Genomic DNA, 19409 nt, shown 5'->3' on the forward strand with positions numbered 1-19409 from the left:
CTGTGTCTCCTGTCCTGTCTCTCATGGCTGTGTCTCCTGTCCTGTCTCTCATGGCTGACTCCTGTCCTTCTCTCTTGGCTGTCTTCTGTCCTGTCTCCTGTCCTGGTTTCACATCACTGCCATGGCTGAGAGCATCTATACTTCCCATCCATCCAGCCTCCCCTTTCCTCCTCCTTTCTTGCTACCTGTACTGGCTGGTTTTGTGTGTCAACTTGACACAGGCTGGAATTATCACAGAGAAGGGAGCTTCAGTTGGGGAAGTGCCTCCATGAGACCCAGCTGTGGGGCATTTTCTCAATTGCCCCTTGTGGGTGGTGCCATCCCTGGGCTGTTAGTCCTGGGTTCTATAAGAAAGCAAGCTGAGCAAGCCAGGAGGAGCAAGCCAGTAAGGACCATCCCTCCATGGCTTCTGCATCAGCTCCTGCTTCCTGACCTGCTTGAGTTCCAGTCCTGACTTCCTTTGGTGATAACAGCAATGTGGAAGTAAGCTGAATAAACCCTTTCCTCCCCAACTTGCTTCTTGGTCATGATGTTTGTGCAGGAATAGAAACCCTGACTAAGACACTACCCAAGCCTTTGTTTCTTCCAGGCAAACAAGTGTAGTCTGTGTGCAGTGCACACTCCTCAACGCCACTCACTCACCAAGCAACACCATTTACAGTTATGCTAATTTGTGGTATACAATTTGTTAGATTACTGACAGCATTCTGCTAACTTGTAAACTTCTCTCTGGACTGTAAATTCCTGGTTAAGTCTATCTAAATCCAACCATTCCTAAAGGATTGGTTATGGCTTCATAGGCTACCTACCCATATGCCCTGTGTGGCTTCAAACTAAAGTATCTAGGCAGAGAGGTTACAGAGTGAAACATCAGCACTCCCTTCACTGCGAAGCCAATGAATCCACCATCACATGTAGAAACAGCTTTGAAAGTTCTGAGTCTAACGTACCACAAAAACAGGATCGTTGGCAGCTGAGTGTGGAGAGGCATTCGTCCCATTCAGGAAGGAGTGAGCCAAGTTATGAAGGTTCATGACTTGAGAGTCCAGTGTTCCGTCGGCTTTATCAAATCCTTCCAGTGCATTCCTGAGAGAAACCAGAGTGTGGTGACTTCAGTGAAGATCATCCAAAGTCCCAACGTTACCCAGCCATCTTCTCCGATGCTGCATAAGGCTAGCAGAGGCTCAGTCGCTAACTGACTAAAGAGTCTTTCACCTCCACCTTTTGTTATAATCTTCTGCAAGGGGAGGAACCCAGTCAATGCTGCTCCTGCAGCCCTGCAGCCCGGTTACATTGTTCTCTTTTGTGCACAGTGTAACTATGTCTCTTTATTCTTATTTTCTGTACCCTTGAAAGTCAAAGACTGTTTCCTTCATATCGTTATTGCCAGGGCTTTTCATCTCTGTGCCATACATGACCAGTTCTTTCCCTACAAGCCTTAACCCCCACACATAAATTACATAGCTCACACCAGGCTAGGGGTAAGGCAGGGTAGGCAGAACTTGATTTCAGGAATTTTGCTGACTGTATCAGGGCTTGAACCTGGTGCTGGAAGTGAGCATGGCCCTTATTGTTTCCTTCTCTAGTTTCAAGAAATTCCAAACATCTACACCCTGCCACAGTGAAACTCGAAAGGAAGATTACCTTGGAAGAAGGAAAGAAAATGTTCATGACCCGTCCTTAGATTCCTACCCAGTAAGGGCAGGCTGGGTCGTACTATGCATGTTCCTAAGTGACCCTCAAACGGTGCCAGTGATTATGATCCAAGATTCATAAGGATGCTCTCAGCTCAAGCCTGGAGAGAATGCAGACCGGCTCAACAGCATTTTAATCACAAGGAAGAATGAATGCATGCTACTTTTTAAAACAGTCTTAAAATGTTATCCCTTACCAACTTTTTTTGTTTGATTATTTGAAACAGAATCTCATTGGCTGGCCTGCAGCTCACTATGCAGACCAAGTTGGCCTGAGACTCACAGAGACCTGCCCTGCCGCTACCTCCCAAGTGCTGCACTTAAAGGCGTGCATCATGCTCAGCCCTTTGCCTACTTTTGACACTGCTCTAAGGACCATGCCCGCTTCCCGCACCAGGTTCAATCCCTGGTACACTCAGCAAAGTTCCTGAAACTGAGTTCTGCCTACGCAGCCCCTAACCTGGTATAAGTTGTGCAATTTATGTGTGGGGAGTTGAGGCTCGTAGAGAAAGAGAACAAATTCAGTTTTGGGGAAGGTGACCTTCTCTCCCGTGGACACCTCGTGCATCTTTGGGAGAACCTAATGTACATATATATATTTGTCACCGCTCTTCTGTGGTGAGAGGAAACTGATGGCTGATCTTTAAGTTTCAAGTATCAGGTTATTTTGTTGTGTAATAAATATTTTAAGCTAAATATTTATTCCCCTGAGAGTCAGAGCCCAATATTAAGATTTGTGACTGATGAGCTTCTAATGTCAGATTTAAGAAAGTAAGTAAGAAAATAATAGTAAGAGTTTGAATACTGTTACAGTGTGATAGCTAATGAGATGCTGTGGCTCCCAGGGTAATGCCTGTACGTATACAGAAATCAGAAACTAGGATGGCATTGAGCATTTAGAAGCTAACGAGACTACAGTACTGGTAAGAGTACATTTCTCACCATTAGCCCCGCCTTACCCTGTGTTCTTAAGCCTTTCTCAAATATTCAGATTTGGAGGTGTCTGCCAGTGCCTGGGTTCTTTTGTTCCCACTAGTGCAGTGGTTCTTAACCTGTGGGTTGTGACCTCTTCGGCAAACTTCTGTCTCTAAAAATTATTTACCTTACAATTCATAACAGTGGCAAAATTAAGTTTATGAAGTAGTAACAAAAGCAAGGTTTTGGTTGGGGGTCTCGTCACGATGAGGGTCTGCATGGAAGGGACTCAGTGTCAGGAGGGTGGGGTAGTTAGTGGGGGTAGTTAGTGGGGATAGTTAGTGGGGGTAGTTAGTGGGGGTAGTTAGTGGAAGACACCATTGCCTACCTGAAGCTGAAGGTAGAGTTCTGGAAGAAGGGAGGGCTGTCAAACTCCTGGAGAGATAGGCAGTCTTGCACATCTTTTAAGGTTGGCAATTTCTCATTATTCCTGCCTGCTTTGTTTCTTCTCAGCAAACCTTCATAGGTTCCATTACACAGTGTAACCCGGCGGTTGTAGTCATCCAAGCTAAGATTTGTAACATTAAAAAACGATATGTCTTAACTTGTGCATGGTACCATGAATTTGATCCAAGCAAGTCCACGAGGGTCGTGGTCATTAGTTACTTTACAATGTCCAAACTAGGTGTAAAAAACAACACCCTTAAAAATAATCATGGACAGAGACATTTCAAAAACGTGGTTGCCCAAACAAGAGTACAGGAGTAAATGTAATAGTAATTATCATTCCATTCAAAACACAGTGACAGGTTTACAAGCAAAATGGTGACAACTGTAATTGTAATTGAGCTTGAAAAAAATTAAAGGGGTAATACAGTGGCTCCCATTACACAGCCAGCTTGGGGGGAATATCTGTGTAGAGCTGGGAAAAGCATATAGGATAACTGGAGAATCCTAGGAAGCCGAAGAAAAATCATAATTATACAAATAAAATGCAGTAATAAAATATTATGAAAGTCTTAAATACTTTGATTTGATTGTCTACATTGAATACATATATGTACACACAGTTATCAATATTATACCCTGTAATTTGTATAATAAAACTATTAGTTCCTATGCTTATTTATGTGAATGTATGTGCACATGCGTGGGGGGGGTACAAAAACCTGAGGGTCATGTTTCCTTAGCTAGAAGCCAGCAAGTGTCAGCAAGCCTTCTCCACTCCTCTGCCTTGGAGCTGGGCTTATAGACCTGCCTGCGGTGCCCAGCTTATCCAGTGTGTGCTGGGATGTAAACTCCAGTCTCACAGTTTCTCATCAAGTATTCTTACCCTTCTCTCTAAAGTTCTATCTCACTCAGCCTTCTCTCTGGGCTGTGAGATAATAATTATTATAAGTACAAAAATAAAAACCATATTAGGAACTGAGTGAAAGGAGTTGAGAATGAAGTTAGGTGGTAAATGCGAGGCTGAGAGGGAGCGTCCACAACACAGGCCACTGGCAGCCTGGAATCTCATCATCAGAGTTCTGATGCATAGATGGAGGTAGATTTTAAAGACATTACTATGTGGGTTACAGAGAGTTCGGGAAAAAGTGGTGAGGAGAAAGGATGAGAACATGCAAAGACGGAGGGTGCCAGGACCCCAACCTCAGCCAAAAGGGCTTCCAGGCATCATTGCCCAGAGCGCGTTCCAGTGAGGTGGTCTGTGAAATAAGAGGCCCCGAGTCAGACATGTGTGGGTTCTCAGAGATGAATAGTAATATATTCACCTTCATCTAGGGAGGCTAGAAGATGTTCCAAATATTTTTTTTTTTAAAGCGCACTTTGAACTGATTATTCTTTGGACTTAGACATGAGCACAGAAACTTCTTCTCATATCCCTTGTGAATAGACAAAGGCATGGTAGCAATGGTGTTCTGTGGAACTGAGTGAAGCTGTGCAAGGGTGTATCTAGAACATCCTTCTAGCTGAGGCCTGACTGAGGGCTTGAGAACAAGAACAGAACATCAAAGGTGTTCCTGTGGCAGGCCCAGACCCCTCAGAACACACATGCACCCCAGGGCAGGCCCCTCCCCACACACTTACACCCAGAGCAGGCGCCTCACAACACACATCCACTCAGGGCAGGCCTCTCAGAACAACTATGTGCCTAGAACCAGTGCTGGCCATGGAGGTAGGCCCTGATGTTGCTGAATGATGTGGTATAGAAAAGCAGATTACAACTTCAAACATGGGAATGTGGAAAGAAAAAATAAATGAAGGAAGGCAGAGAAAGCTCTTAAGGAAACCTTTTCTGAGGCTCAATTATTTCCCCTTATCCACAATGTTGGTTTTTTATGCTTAGTTCCCTGAACTCAACTCTGGTCTAAAATATCCTGACAGTGCACTGAGAAGTTGAAGCATTTTGAAAGAGGAGGCTGTGCTCACATGGGTCTTCTTCAGAACACTACTAGAATTGTTCTGTTTTATGACTAATTGTTGTTGATCTCTTACTCTGCCTAATTCATAAATTAAATTTTGTCGTAAGCAGGAGAAGGCATAGTGCGTAGTGTTTGGTGCTATATGAGGCACCAGGCAGGTACGCCTGGAAATCTTGGAATAAACCTCCAAAGGCCAGATGGGATCATTCAACTGCACCTAGACAGAGAAACAAGTCCCTGGCCTCTGGCTCACTTATTTCCTCACGTGGCCTTCAGGAACTGGGGGCTATTGTTGAGCCTCTCAGACCCAAGGCCTGTGCTGGTATCCGACACAACACTTCAGGAACCTGTGACCCAGATCCACCACATTACTTCCAGAGGTTTCTCTAGAGTGGTGTATGATGCTTCCACACCTAGGACCTGCCATCTGAACATACCCTCCTTGCTTTCCCCCACCTCGAGCTGGAGTCTGTGCCTCTTTTCTGTCTCAGAACCATCAGCTCCACGCCCTTGAAGGCTTGTCCTGACTCCCTTCTTGGCTTCACACACACACCTATTAGAGAACTTCTCAGACTGCTTGGTAATTTCTTTACCACAAATTGATCTCTGTAAATGCAGAACATCTGGGTCTTATTCGTCCTTGTGTTCCCAGCAGCGTTGCATCACCAAGGATAGGCTTGGCGCTCAGCAAAAGGGTGGCCGAATGCTAGAGTCTCTCCTGGTTGTGAAATGGTGTTCCTGGTCTCAAAATGATGCCTAAGGACACTCAACTCAAAAATAGGATTTCCATACATCTGCTTTTTAATTTCAGAGGTTTAATGTTTAAATTCCTGCCTCCCATAGGAAAACTGCTTTCAGAAACATGTAAACATAGCTCTATATTTCACAGAAAGAGAAATATAAAGAAACATAGTGTGTCAGGGAAAGTGGTCTCCAGAGTTATGCTGCATTACCTGTCACACACAATCTCCCAGGTAGAGAATCTTGAGTTCTGACTAATCAGGGTTGGGTCATCTTGTCTTGCTGCCCCAAGCAGTTCATCTGTGCACACGTCACACTCATTCTTCCCAGTTGCAAAGTTCCAATAGGGCAAAGCAAAGGACTCGTTGCCAGTGAGTCTCTAAAAGCAAATGGAAGTCCCATCACTTTCCCTGTGTGTCAGATGCTACACAAAGGTGTGAAGACAATGGCTGGCTTGCTTCTCAGATTGACAAAGAAATATCAATATATAAAAGTATATTTGTATATATTCACATAAATATATAAATCTCACGTATGCATTTGTGCATATGTGTAAAAAAGCACAGTGCAATTGTTCTGCCTTAATACAGAAGGAAATCCTACCAATGTGCTGCAATGTGCAACAATGCACTGCAATGTGCAACAATGTAGATGAACCTAGAGGACATCGGGCTAAGTGAAATAAATCAGATTCTAAAAAGTGTTCCATAGTCTCACTCATATGTAACATCTGAAAAAGAAAAAAAAATTATCAAGTGCATAGAATGTAGAAGGAATTTGGAAGAAGGAAATGTCTAGAGATGGAATGTACAGTAGGAAGGTAAAAGTCTCCACACTGGGTCATCAGCACAAGTACTAAAGAGAGCATCCTTAGGTTCTCAGCACAGAGGGAGAGGAAGGCTGCCTGAACACTGAGAGCATCCTTAGGTTCTCAGCACAGAGGGAGAGGAAAGCTGCCTGAACACTGAGAGCACTGGGGTTCCCACTTGTTATCACTGAAATACGTGTATCAAACATCACATACTCCATAAACGCAAATCCTTTGGAGACACCAAGCACAGGGCTTTGACCAACCTGGAGCTCTCTTTCCAGCCACAACAAATGGTACCTGTGCCATGTGACAAAGGCAGGCCCTTGATGAGAAAAATCAATGGCTTTATACGGACGTCCTGGACCTAAAACAGTTGGGAAATAGAGATCAGAAAACAGAATACTTAAGAAGTTAAACCTTATCAGGGGGTATGTCTGTGTCCAAAAGGCCCACAGTGTCTTAGTTTAAAAACCATGTATCTATTGTAAAAGCAACAGTAGGAAGAATGATGAGAGTTTCCAAAGCAGTTAGCACTTTCACAAAGTCATCACTTTCATTCCTCAAACTTTTGATTTTTAGCAGAGAGCTGGGAAAGAAGTCAATTTCAGCAGTCAGGGTCTGGTTACATATTCTAATTTTTACACAATGCATCAAAATAAAATGCTGTCTAAAAGTGTCAATCCCTAAGACCTAAATGAAATGCATTTTAAAGATTTTCTGACTTACTCTTTAAGATTGCATAAATTTATAACAGACGAGATTACTTAATAATGTAGTAACTTCAACCATGCTTGGTGCTAATGTGGCCTTTATACATCCAAAAAGAGCTTTTTGAGAATGCTGCCTCACCCATCAATCAGCTAGAACCACCAGCTGACAAGTATGGTCACTGAGACCAGAAGAGAAAAAAAATATGCTGCAACCAATTTAGCTGGCCACTGGAACTGCCCGTTTCAGTGAAGCGCTTTGGGCAATTTAACGCCCTTCTTGCTGCCTGCTCCATCTGCCTTCTGCCTTCCATTGCAGCTTTTGATGGTTATGCAGAAAACTTCAGCTCACTTTAGCTCTTTCAAAGTACCTGTAATAACTTCAGAGAGCTGAACAGACATGAATATAAATTTAGTTCCTAGATGGGACCAGAAACTATAGTTTTCCTTTCCTCTTGAGAGGCTATCTTCTCATAAAGCAAAAATTCCTCAGAGTAATGACAGGAAAACGATAAAGGCTTTTTACCCTCATCTGTGGATAAAGGAAGATGGATGCTTCCCCGTGAGGCAGGTTTTAACAACACTCACACTAAAAGCAGAGCTTCTGTCACTGCTGCTGGCCACACAACCTTTCTAAAAAATGGGTTTTTGACTAAAGGAAAGTTTCGAGTTTTCTACACAAAACTATGAGAGGGACGTCAAATGATGTGGACTGGTGATGGACAGGTGAAAGAGTGAAGTGCTGAGAGAGAGAGAGAGAGAGAGAGAGAGAGACAGAGACAGAGACAGAGAGAGAGAGGCAGAGAGACAGAGACAGAGAGAGACAGAGAGACAGAGAGAGAGACACAGAGAGACAGAGAGAGAGGAGAGACAGAGACAGATAGAGACAGACAGAGAGAGACAGAGAGAGACAGAGAGACACAGAGAGATAGGAGAGAGACAGAGACAGAGAGAGAGATGGAGAGAGACAGAGACAGAGAGAGACAGAGAGACAGAGAGAGGAGAGACAGAGACAGAGAGAGACAGAGAGAGAGAGAGCTCTGCACCAGCCCCAGGGCGCTCAATGCCTTTGTTCGCCCTGACCCAGGGAGGGGACCCTGGAGTAGGGACAGCAGCAGAAATGGCCAGTGTACAGACTGTTATGAAAAGAATCTAAAATGGACTCAAAGTCTCCTAGAGCAAACCAATGGCTTCTTCTCTGTCCATGGGTAACTGGGGACAAAGCTATAGCTGTTTGAGGACTGTGTGACTATCAACTTCCGGCACCATGTGCCACCCAGACCCCAGGCTTTAGGTTCTGGGAGAGTCCTCAGTATTTCACAAGCATCATTTCGTTAGTATTGTGGAGGCGGGGATCATGCGCACCACAGCACGTGTTGGGGTCAAAGGCCATCTTCGTGGAATCTGAAAGCCTCCCAGCATTTTGGAATTGTATTGTCAAGGAAACATTGAAGCCGAGCCACAGCAACGTAGAGTTCCTCTTGTTTAGCCATGTGGATGATTAGGCGTATGTTGGATGCTTTAAAAAGTAGTGAAGCGAGCTGATGCTCGTGGCCAGCAAGAAGTTAGAGACACGTGCCACCTAAGCCTGGACACCAGAGTTCTATCCACGAAGCCCACATCAGAGTGGAAGGAGAGAACAGTGACAAGCCACATGTCCTACAAGGAAGCAACCTCCAGCGAACTTCCAACTGAAAGCCTAAAGATGTGAGTTTAAATGGTCCCCGCATTTCTAGTACAGATCCTGCATTTCATGACAAGGAAATGCTGCGCTCCTTGGCAGATGTTCAGTTAATTCTCTACTTTGAAGAAAAGGCCAGAGCCAGCTTTCAAGCCAAAGTTGATTTTTTTTTTCTTGGAATCAGAAGGAATTTGCCTCCACTTTGCTCAGGCCTTTGAGGATTAAGTTTCACAGAGAGCTAGGATTAGACACTGAACCAGGAATATAAACTGGGGAGGTTTAAAATAACTGCAGAACAGAAAGAAACGGCCTCTTTTGAGCTACGGGCCGTGTTTGGTCATTCTGCCAGACCTACATGTAACCTCGCTTAACGTTGCTCCCATGTTAATTAACTTGTATCAAATGACTTCTCATCCCATACCCCGACCCGGTCACACGCCTCTAATGATGCGCGTTAAGCCAATGGGGAAAACCCACCTAATAATGTGTCTCGAACAGAATAATAATGGAGCCACACAAAAAAGTCATACACGCTGCAGTTGGCGATCTGGGGCTGGGTTCCGTTGGGTCCAAGCAGCCCCAGCCAGTGCTGCGTGGTGATCACATAGTCTGGAAGGATACTCTTCTTCGCCAGGTCTAAGGCGCTCAAGAACTGCTCCCTTTCCTGGGCAGTCAGGGAATGGATATTCCTCCTTAGGATGGGCGGCTTCTTCCGATTACAGTCAGGGCCGGTCCAGCCAAACTTGCAGCCTCCACAATTATAACCAGCAAAGTTTCCTGATTAAGAGAGAGAGAGAGGCCGTGGGAGATAGGAAATCAGTGTGAGGTTATATACTTTGGAACAAAATTCTCAGTTGGAATTCCAAGTAGAATGGACAAGAACAGATGATTATAAGGGAAATGAGGGGAGATGACCAATACAGGAAGACCATGACAGGACATGGAAAGAAAGCACTGGATAGGGCACGGGGTGGGGAGAGGGGGAAAGCAGGGGGGAGGGGGAGGGTGCTCAGAACAGGCACAGGGACCTCCGAGAACCCAGGACCTATGCTGCTGCCTTGTTCTTGGGTTTGCAGCCTCTACTACCATATAGAAATCATTTTCTATTGTTAAAGCAAAAGAGGAGGAGGATGGGGGAAGATGGAGGAGGAGGAGGAGGGAGGAAGAGGAAGAGGAGGAGGAGGGGGACAAGGACAAAGAGAAGGAGGAGGGGAGGAGGGGAGGGGGACAGAGGAGGAGTCTCGGTCCCCAGAACCTTAGCATCCGTCCAGTTTTGGAAATCATGTTTTTGACATGGCAGTTAAGGTAAAAATAAGGGAACGGGAGCAGTAGCCCCTTGCCCCGTATGACTGTACTGTATGCAAAGGGAAGACTATGTGAGAATACAGCCCAGAAGCCCAGGGGAGGGGGCTCAGAGGCACGAGCCCTGCTAACGCCTCAGACTCAGGCTTCTACCTCCAGCACTCGTAGAAAATCACTTCTGTTCCTTCTGTCCGTGTCTGCAATGACGTGTTGCAGTGGCCCTCGCAAAGGAACTCTTCTGCTCTTGGACATTTCGGAGCTATCTCTCCTAACGTCCTCTGCACACCCCAACCTGGCCTGACCTTGCTAAGCTCCACTGTTTGCCCCAGCCATCCTACTTGGCCAGCAGAGACTGATCCGCTGACTTAATGAGCAATCCCAGCACTCAGTAGGCACAGACGTGTGGGGCACTGTTAGCTTGAGGCCAGCCTGGTTCATACACTGAGTTCTAGGATGAGACAGCCAGGGCTACACAGTGTGACCCTGTCTGGAAAATTAATAATAATAAAATAATAATATAACAACAATAACAACAATGACAAACAAACTGACTTGCAGAATTTGGGTGGCATCTAACTTTAAAAATGCTGGTTCCTTTCACGAATGAGACAGCATTAAGACAAAAATCGATGTTGGCATAGAAGTGAATGAACTGAGGTGATGTGGAGAAGTGCAAACCCTTTAGAATTTTCTGTCTGCAGCAAAGCTCCTCTGCTTTCCCACATGCAAAGGACAAGAACTAAGTGAGCAGGCTCTCGAATGCCCCCAGGACTGGTGGCTAAGCCTAAATTCTTTCATTGCCTTTGCACTCAACCTTGTGGGTTTTCTGCTTGGGGCATAATCAACAGCTCATTCCTCAGGTACATTTGAGAGGGAAAGTTTAGTGTTCTTCCCACAAGGAGATAATAGTCTTATCTCCAGAAGATTAAAGGGCAAACTCCAAGTGTTTAATGCAGGATGACCACCTCCCGCTCAGCCTCTGCCTCTACCTCATGGCCCTCCGAACTATTATTGTTCCTGTGCCTGGAACACTTTTCCTTGTCTTCCAAAATCCCTCCCTGCGTGAGCTACACACCCCTGCTTTTAAGTTCAAAGCAGATCATCTCTAGACCGCATTTTGGTGGAGCTGGTTGAGGGGTATGGTACCCAGTTCTTCAGCCACTGACCTGCATCCGCAGCCTGGGGCCCAGACATCAAAATGACCTGAGCTGTGTTCCCTTGGCCACTTGGAATCTCATTTATTTTATTTATGTTTATTCACCAAGGAGGCCTGGCTCAGTGGTGAAGCACTTGGTTTGGTTTCCATGTCCAGCATCATCAGGACAAAAAGGGAAAGAAAGAAAATACCTACTACCCACTGGGTAGCGTCTACACAACACAAATAGCTTTTTTTTTTTTTTTGAGAAATGATCAAATAAAATTTTATGTCTGAAGAATACTTACTACTCAGTTGAGCACTCAGTCAAACTTGCAGCTGTTTTTAAAGTCTCTGCTCAGAAAGCACATAGTCAGTCATCTCTCTGCTCAGAAAGCACATAGTCAGCTCTCTTCAGTGGGAAAGAACCCAAGAGCAGTGAGAAGCAGATTGCTGGCAGTAGCAGACAGGGAAGCGTGGACACAAGTAAAGGATGTGAGTGTGTGTGTGTGTGTGTGTGTGTGTGTGTGTGTGTGTGTGTGTGGTGTGTGTGTGTGTGGTGTGTGTGTGTGTGTGGTGTGTGTGTGTGTGTGTGGTGTGTGTGTGGTGTGTGTGTGTGTGTGTGGTGTGTATGTGTGTGTGGTGTGTATGTGTGTGTGTGGTGTGTGTGTGGTGTGTGTGTGTGTGTGGTGTGTGTGTGTGTGTGTGTGTGTGTGCATATATGCATGTAGAAGTCATTAAGCATCTTCCCTCTCTCTCCACTTTATTTTTGAAACAGTCTCACTGAATCTGGACTCCCCAGTTCAGCTAAACTGTCTGTCTGGCCCACAAGCTCCAGGAACCAACCTGCCTCTGCCTTTGCAGCACTGAAATTCCAAGTGCACATGGAGAGCTGCAGAGATGGTTCACAGATTAAGGTCACCGCTGTCCTTGCAGAGGACCTGGGTTCAATTCCTAGCATGCACACAGCAGCTCACAACTGTAGGAGATCTTTTCTGGCCCCTACAATCTACACAATACACAAGCAGGCAAACACTCACAAACACAAAATAAAAGCAAATAAATATTTTTAAATAATAAAGGGTTTTTTTGTTTCGTTTGTTTGTTTGTTTACAGGAGAGACTACAGGGAAATGGAAAGCAGTTAGCTGGGTTGTCTGAAGTGACCGTCCAGCTCATCATGCTTGCTGAACCTTAATGAAGGCCTTCATTTACAGTGACCCAAGTGGTAGGCACCAGGATCAAAACTTAAACATTTTAACCCTTTACAGTTGATAGTTGGCTGTATGCTATCTGGAATAAAACACTCTCTTCTGTACAGAAGTCATAAGACAAGGTTCATTGATTGCCATTAGTGGTTCTCTCACTAATGCTTCCTATACATATTAAAATCACTAAAAAGTAAGAAAATAATAGTAAAGGTCTTTTGTTTTTTTGTTTTGTTTCTGTTTTGTTTTGTTTTGTTTTGTTTTTAGTACACAACAAACCTTGCCCTGTGAATGATTTGCTGGGGATCGTGATTGTATGTCAAATGTTTTATCAGCTGAGCCATCTCCTCAACCCTTTCTATCTAGTTTTTCTATGGACTAAAAAAGTCTTACATTTTTAAATATTAAAAAAAATACATTTAAATTTTCTAGCAGTGACTTTAATACACTCTCACATTAAAAGTCATGAAATATTTCTGACTCTTGAGATGCCTAATGTAGAACGGCTTGTGATCATCTCTACAATGCTTGTAATGATTCTTCTAATTGGTGGAAACACTGTCATCAATAACTTTCTTCCTTATTTCTTTATATAGCGAATCACTTACTGAACATCTAAAACCTAATTACAGTCAAAACTAAACAGGAGTATGAAACTAAGGAGGTTCATAGATGGAAGAGGATGTCTAGGTAATCTCTGGACTCTTGACTTGCTATTTGAACTTAAAATTGTTTTTAAAAATCCTCTCTCCTGTGGAGAGCAAAAAGGGAAAGTTGGGGGTCTCTAGAAGATGGGGTACATAAGATTAAAATGCATTATTCACAAGTGTAAAGTTGCCAAAGAATAAATAAAAAGATATTCTATTCTAAAAAGTAGTCTTAAAACAAATTTCAACGTGCTTTTCTCTGTCCTCACAGCTTTTTATATTTTCAGACAAGTTGTCACTGCTGGTGGCTTTGAGCTCAACCTCTCTGAGCTAACTAACTATGTCTAAATAAGAGTTCTGTTTTCAGAATTCTTATGAAAAATAATTGTGCTGTTACAGAGCTCAGAGAATGGTGTCAGGGCACAACAATCTCCATGCCAAGTGTTGCTGCTGATAATCTTAGAAAACTCTGCTTTTCAAGAGGCAGAGCAATGGCTTGCCCTCGGCTTTTGCTACACGAACCCTTGAACATCTCGCCCCTCACCCTCTCCACATGTCATGGGCTCAACACACTTCATATATAGATAGATGTCATGTGAGTGAGTGATGGAGGAAGGACTGGAAACTGGAGGGAGGAAGCATGTATCAGACACTGGGGATGCAGACACAAATAAGGAGCCGGTGGGGAGTAGAGGGGGCGGGGAGGAGTGCACACGAGGCAGCAGCACACCTCAAGCTGCAGGAAAAGTAGAAACAAAGTGTCATGGGATGCCAAAAGACAAAACAATCACTCCTGACTCTGGAGAAGAGCCACAGTGCTTCACAACACTGATGGGCATAGAGGTAGAATGGAAGTACACACACACACACACACACACACACACACACACACACACGCACACGCACACGCACACACGCACGCACGCATGCACACACATGCACACACATGCACACGCACACACATATGCACACACATACACGCGCGCACACACGCACACGCACGTGCACTCACTTATACACAAGCACACAGACACATGCACACACACATGCACACACACACACACACAAAACTTCTCATCAGAAAATACTTGCTACTTATCGTTTATAATTCGGAAGTTTACTGAGTTAAAAAATTCCTTTTCTACACACACACGAGGTCCCTCCTGTTTTTAGCTTACAGACGCGGCCTAAGCTGTATATCAAATACTGAAAACAACTAGCAAGATGCAACATGTTCTGTATCTCTTTTAATTTCCTGGTTGTATCTTGCACCAACTGAGTTAGTCTTCTCCTTCGTGCATCAGTGGTAAGAAATACACAAGTGGAACACAATTCAAAAGATTATGTTTGCTGCTATTGGTGGGAAACAGGGAAAAGAAGGACGGGATGGCTCCAATCCATCTCACATTGAGTGAAATTGTCCTTGAGCAAAAACTAAACTTAAAAAGTGAAGATCCTCTCCTGACTTAAAACCAGGATGGGGAGAAAGAAAACATCTACACACCACAAGTCCATACATGCGCTGCGTGGCTTAAACTCAAAACGCCATTAGACTAAGCTTAACGACCACCGATTAGTGAGTTTACAAGGAACTCTAAATAGCCTATTCCTTTTAATTAGGGATTCTATTATTTTAATAACAATACTTTATGCTCACACAGGTTCTTTCATCTGCAGAGCTCAAAAAGATTTTACAAGTGTGGTTTCATCATTAGCCCCATTTCAGAGATTGGAAAATGAGGCACTTAGTCACTTGTACAAACAAGAAGTTCTCAGCCAACTGTTCAAAAACTATTTAGTGCCCAAGGATTTCAAAAAGCCCAAAGAGACAGCTGCAAGTGGCATCTGCTCATAAATGCTAACTGTCAGGTGAGCCTCAGGAAGAAATGGCTAATGCCAAAATCTCCCGCAGCATGGCTCTTTCTGATATACATACTCAGCACTTTTCCCAATTTCCCACGGATTATAGAGAAATCCTCTATAGAGAACTGAGACACCAAATTCCATTATTTTAGTTTAGTTTTTAGTTTTCCTTTATGAGGTTAAAGCTTCTCTCACCAGCCTGTAGTAGAACATGGAGTCATTATTTTCTCAAGGAATCAGCCAGTGCAAAGGTCGCCAGCCTTCTGCCGGCCACACACTCATTTCCATCTCTACCTTAGAAACTTCATGTTGGCCAGGAGAGTCCCAAGTGCTCCATTTGCAAATACTTTAGACAGCTTTCAGAGCCAAGGACCTTGGGGATGCTCAAAGTCAAGTATAAATTGCATATTGTACATGAGAACTATAAAGACACTATTCAAGGAAGGTAAATCGCTTGCTCTTTAAAAGGGGAAACAGAAGAACATGGATCTGTCTTTGAAAGAGTTGGCACATCACCAAATGATAACAACAAAGACACTTTCCACTGCAAGTCTCTAAGACTTGTGTCTCAAGACTTGGGGGAGGGGGAAGGAGGCTGAGGATGTAGCTCGGTGGTAGAATGTTTGCTTAATGTGTGTAAGGCCTGGGTTCAAGTCCCAGAACTAAAAGAGCTATTAAGTTGAAAAAGGGGGAGGAAGAGGTGGTGGGATCATCACCTACCTCTACAATCTGCAGATGAACCTGAAGGACATTGTGCTCCGTGAAATAAGTCCCCACTGTACAACAATGCCTGCTCTGTCTTCAAGGCAGTATCTAAAGTCGTCAGCTAACCAGAGAGGATGAGCGCACGGTGGTCACCAGGAAGGCCAGCAGGGGAGGAAACGTAGAGGCTCCGCTGAATGAGTATGGAGTCACAGTGACAGACGGAGAGTTTTGGATATCCACTCTACAGCATGGTATTGTACACTTACGAATGTGCCACCAAGTAAAGCTCAAGTATTCTTGAAGAAGCACACAAGAAAACTTGCTGGAGATAGTGCACCTGTCCATTTCCTTGACTGTTGTAAGAGGAACAGGGCTGTGAGACTATCCATGTATACAAACCTATTATTGTATATAGTGATTGTGCTCAGAATCTTGTTTGGAAATCATATTTCTTAAAGCTAGATAAAAGGAGTAATCTGTCAAGCTAACTGTTATGAACAGCATGTATCAAGAAGCCTTAACATGTATATATGCAGTGTTAGGGCTGAATGAACAGTGGTCCCGAGTGAGTCTGAGATAAGTAAACCATAGAAGGGAGGTGAACCCCAGGCAGGAGGATGGACCCTGAGGGTGGTCACGGCTGATTGGTGGCTGGAGATGCAGACCGTGCCTTGAGGGGGGAAGCACTGCCTCAAGGAATTGGCCTCTGGAAACGTGGTGTTTTATATCTGAAACTTGTGGATCATCCCACTTCTGACACATTCCCTATTTCCTTCCTTTTGACACACATTCACGTCCTTCTTAAGAAATATTCAAAATACTTCCTCAACAAAGAGACATGGCAAATAAGATTTCTATTCTGCTGTGTCTTGCGGTTTCCACTTCCACTTCTTAAAAGCAAAAGTGCTCTCATTGTCCAAGTGAGAACTATAAAGAGGAAGTAGGGTGAGTGTTTCATCTGACCTACTAAAGCATCCGCCCCAGGGCTCTAAAACACAGATGCTCAACTTTTGAAAAACACACCATTTTGCCGTCTATTGACCTGGAAATAATTCCAGGTTCTTGAGGTTTGAGACAAAGGTTACCCATGTTACTGTGGCTCCCAATACCACGAGTGTGGAATCCAGTGTGTCCCCCCGCCCAACCTTCATGGGGCTGAAACCCTATGAGCAATGACTACTGGAGTAAAAGCTTTAATGCCTCAGGGAAAAATGGATAATCTATATTCAACACGCTATCATAACTTCTGTTACAATGTCTAGAGCAGAACTAGACCATTAAATCACATAATTTGTCATTTCAAGGGCTGGCATGTAGTTCAGTGCTGAAGCACTTGCCTGGGATACACATGCTCTGGGTTTGATCTCTCAGGACTTCTAACGTAATAGTAACTATTTTCTAACAAAATGATAAGGGCAGAACTTTGGGGCTTGTCACACCTTCTCTCTGTGCTAGCGTTTCTGACCCTGACACAGCTGGAGTGCCCATACTCTCCCTCGCTTCAGCAGCAGGTGGGAAAGCAGGAATAAGCCCGAAGGGGAAGCGGCACGCAGCGGGCCACCGAGGCACGCAGCGGGCCACCGAGGAGCCACATCCGAGGGCTTTGCTGGAGCTCCTGCTTGCAGGACTTTTATTTTTCAGATGCCAGACTCAGTGTGTTTTACAGTTGTGCACGGTTTCTGAAAAGCCAGAAGAAGTGAGATAGAGGAAGGCTTAAGAGCCCAGAAACAAAGAAACAAAAATGGAGATTTCAAAGAACCGAGTACTGGGAGCGACCCTGGTTGTAAAGGAAGGGCAGTGTGCAGGTCTGATATTGCCCACTTGGAATTCAGATCATAGTAGAAGGAAGCCACTGTCCCTAATAGCATCTCTCTGAGGAAGTTTCTTTGGTCCATTCCCCCCAGCTCTGCAAAGTTACGGTCCAGTCCTGGCTTGAACAAGGCCGATGGGCTCTGTTTGCGGTCTATTCAAATCCTGAGAAATGCTGAGGGCAGCTCTATGTAGCACCTGCCTCCTCTGTGCCTGCCCCATGCCAAGCCGCACCCAGCGCCTCAGCAAGTGCGAACCCATTGCAGAAGAGGTCCCGATCCATCTTGAAAGGACTTGTTCTAGTTTCAAAGAAGGCTCCCCATCTCTGTAGCCTCCCTTCCCACCAAACAAGCCAAAGGTATGTTGGCATGTGTCCAGAAATTCAGGCGTGGCCCACACAATGTTGATTTAGTTTTCATAAGTACATGTGCAGGGCGTGAAACATGTAAGCAATCTATCCGCCTTACTGAGTGAATAGGCTTGCCACCAGAAGCAGCTAGCCTAACAGTTTGTCACCAGTGTCTCTCCTCAGAAAGGGATGGCTTTCCTCCCTCGGATTCACCACTGAGCTCAAATGCGGTGACACCTGGGTCTGCCCAATGCTCTCACCTGTGCATCTGCATGTCCGGTTGAAGAATTTTCTTGGCCATTGCTCACGGTCATCCTGGTTTCGAAGGACGTAAGGGCCACTCCAGGGCCTGGTGTCTGTTTGCACCTCTGCACACTGCCCCCGGCCCTCTAGAGATCCACAGATGTTGGTTGCCTCGGGGCCCAGGGGTGGGCAGCATTCTTTGTTCTGCACGCCATCCAAGGTCATACAGACTCGGGGAAACTGAGCTCGAGCTCCGAGCAGAATTCCGCAGCCCAGGCAACCCAGCAGAATCCCCCACCGCACAAGACCCATGTCTTCGTAATTGGGAGGCCTGGCCAGGCTGCCCACCTGTTTCCTGTCTGGCTTTGCTCCTTGTCTTCCACTCCTGAGTATGGAGCCTCGCTCACTCTTTCTCTCTCTTTCTCTCTCTTTTTTTTCTTGTTTAGTTCTAGCCTTTTCCTTTCCTCTCAAAATTCCCACCTAAATCACAGAGCCTACTCGTGTGCACATGTGTCCATGCACATGCAATTTTATGTGACTCAAACAACTAACACAAATTTAATTTCACCAGAAGCTTCTCTAACATCAAGTTTAATGAGGGGAGCGCTTCTCGCCAGTCTTCCTTGTTAAATCAGGCTCGGTCTAATTGAGTTAATTTACAGAGTGCTCCAGCCACACTGCTTATTATGCTGCCATGTTTCTAAGCCTCCTCCTTCTCTCCCTAGCCCTTGACCTTAATTGCCTTGAACTCAGTTCAAAAGCCAAGCACCGTGTTGCCTTTATTCTCTCTGGCTCACCAAGCCACGGGGCCCTGGTGGGGCATGGGGGAAGGGCTGGGAGAAGCCATCATTAAGGGGATTATAACTAGAGAAATCCTCTTTGTTAGCACATGACCCTAAATGCACAATGAAGCTGATAAAGTGTCTGGCTTTGTGTCAGGAGGGCAAAATCAGCCTCTTTATTGGGCTCATGTGTCCCTGCCAAGCTTGTGACCTCAGACTTCCCAGTGCGTCAATAGATACGGCGAACATTCCGTCAAAGGCCCTTTACAGACCTATGCATTTCTAAGTACTTCTCCCTCATGACTGCTGGCTGTCATGGGAGAGAGACCGCCACAGGAGATCATGTGCCCCCCGCCCCATAAAGAAACGTTTATTTAAAGCCAGTGTACAAGGAA

At 44.9% G+C, this 19409-nt stretch overlaps 1 protein-coding gene across 1 annotated transcript in view; it reads right to left on the reverse strand.

Moving 5' to 3' along the window:
- Positions 1-19059, reverse strand: part of Dct (dopachrome tautomerase) — a 42029-nt gene extending 22970 nt beyond the window's left edge. Inside the window, exons 1-6 of the mRNA XM_031362264.1 lie at positions 18250-19059; positions 9450-9749; positions 6848-6948; positions 5986-6152; positions 2998-3177; positions 951-1086 (exon numbers count right to left, since the gene is read on the reverse strand). Coding sequence (XP_031218124.1) covers positions 951-1086; positions 2998-3177; positions 5986-6152; positions 6848-6948; positions 9450-9749; positions 18250-18544 — 1179 coding nt within the window. The 5' untranslated portion in view covers positions 18545-19059. The remainder of the gene's footprint in view (positions 1-950; positions 1087-2997; positions 3178-5985; positions 6153-6847; positions 6949-9449; positions 9750-18249) is intronic.
- Positions 19060-19409: the final 350 nt, after the last annotated feature.

This window comes from Mastomys coucha, unplaced genomic scaffold (genome assembly GCF_008632895.1).
Source record: "Mastomys coucha isolate ucsf_1 unplaced genomic scaffold, UCSF_Mcou_1 pScaffold9, whole genome shotgun sequence".
Taxonomy (NCBI): Eukaryota; Metazoa; Chordata; class Mammalia; order Rodentia; family Muridae; genus Mastomys; species Mastomys coucha.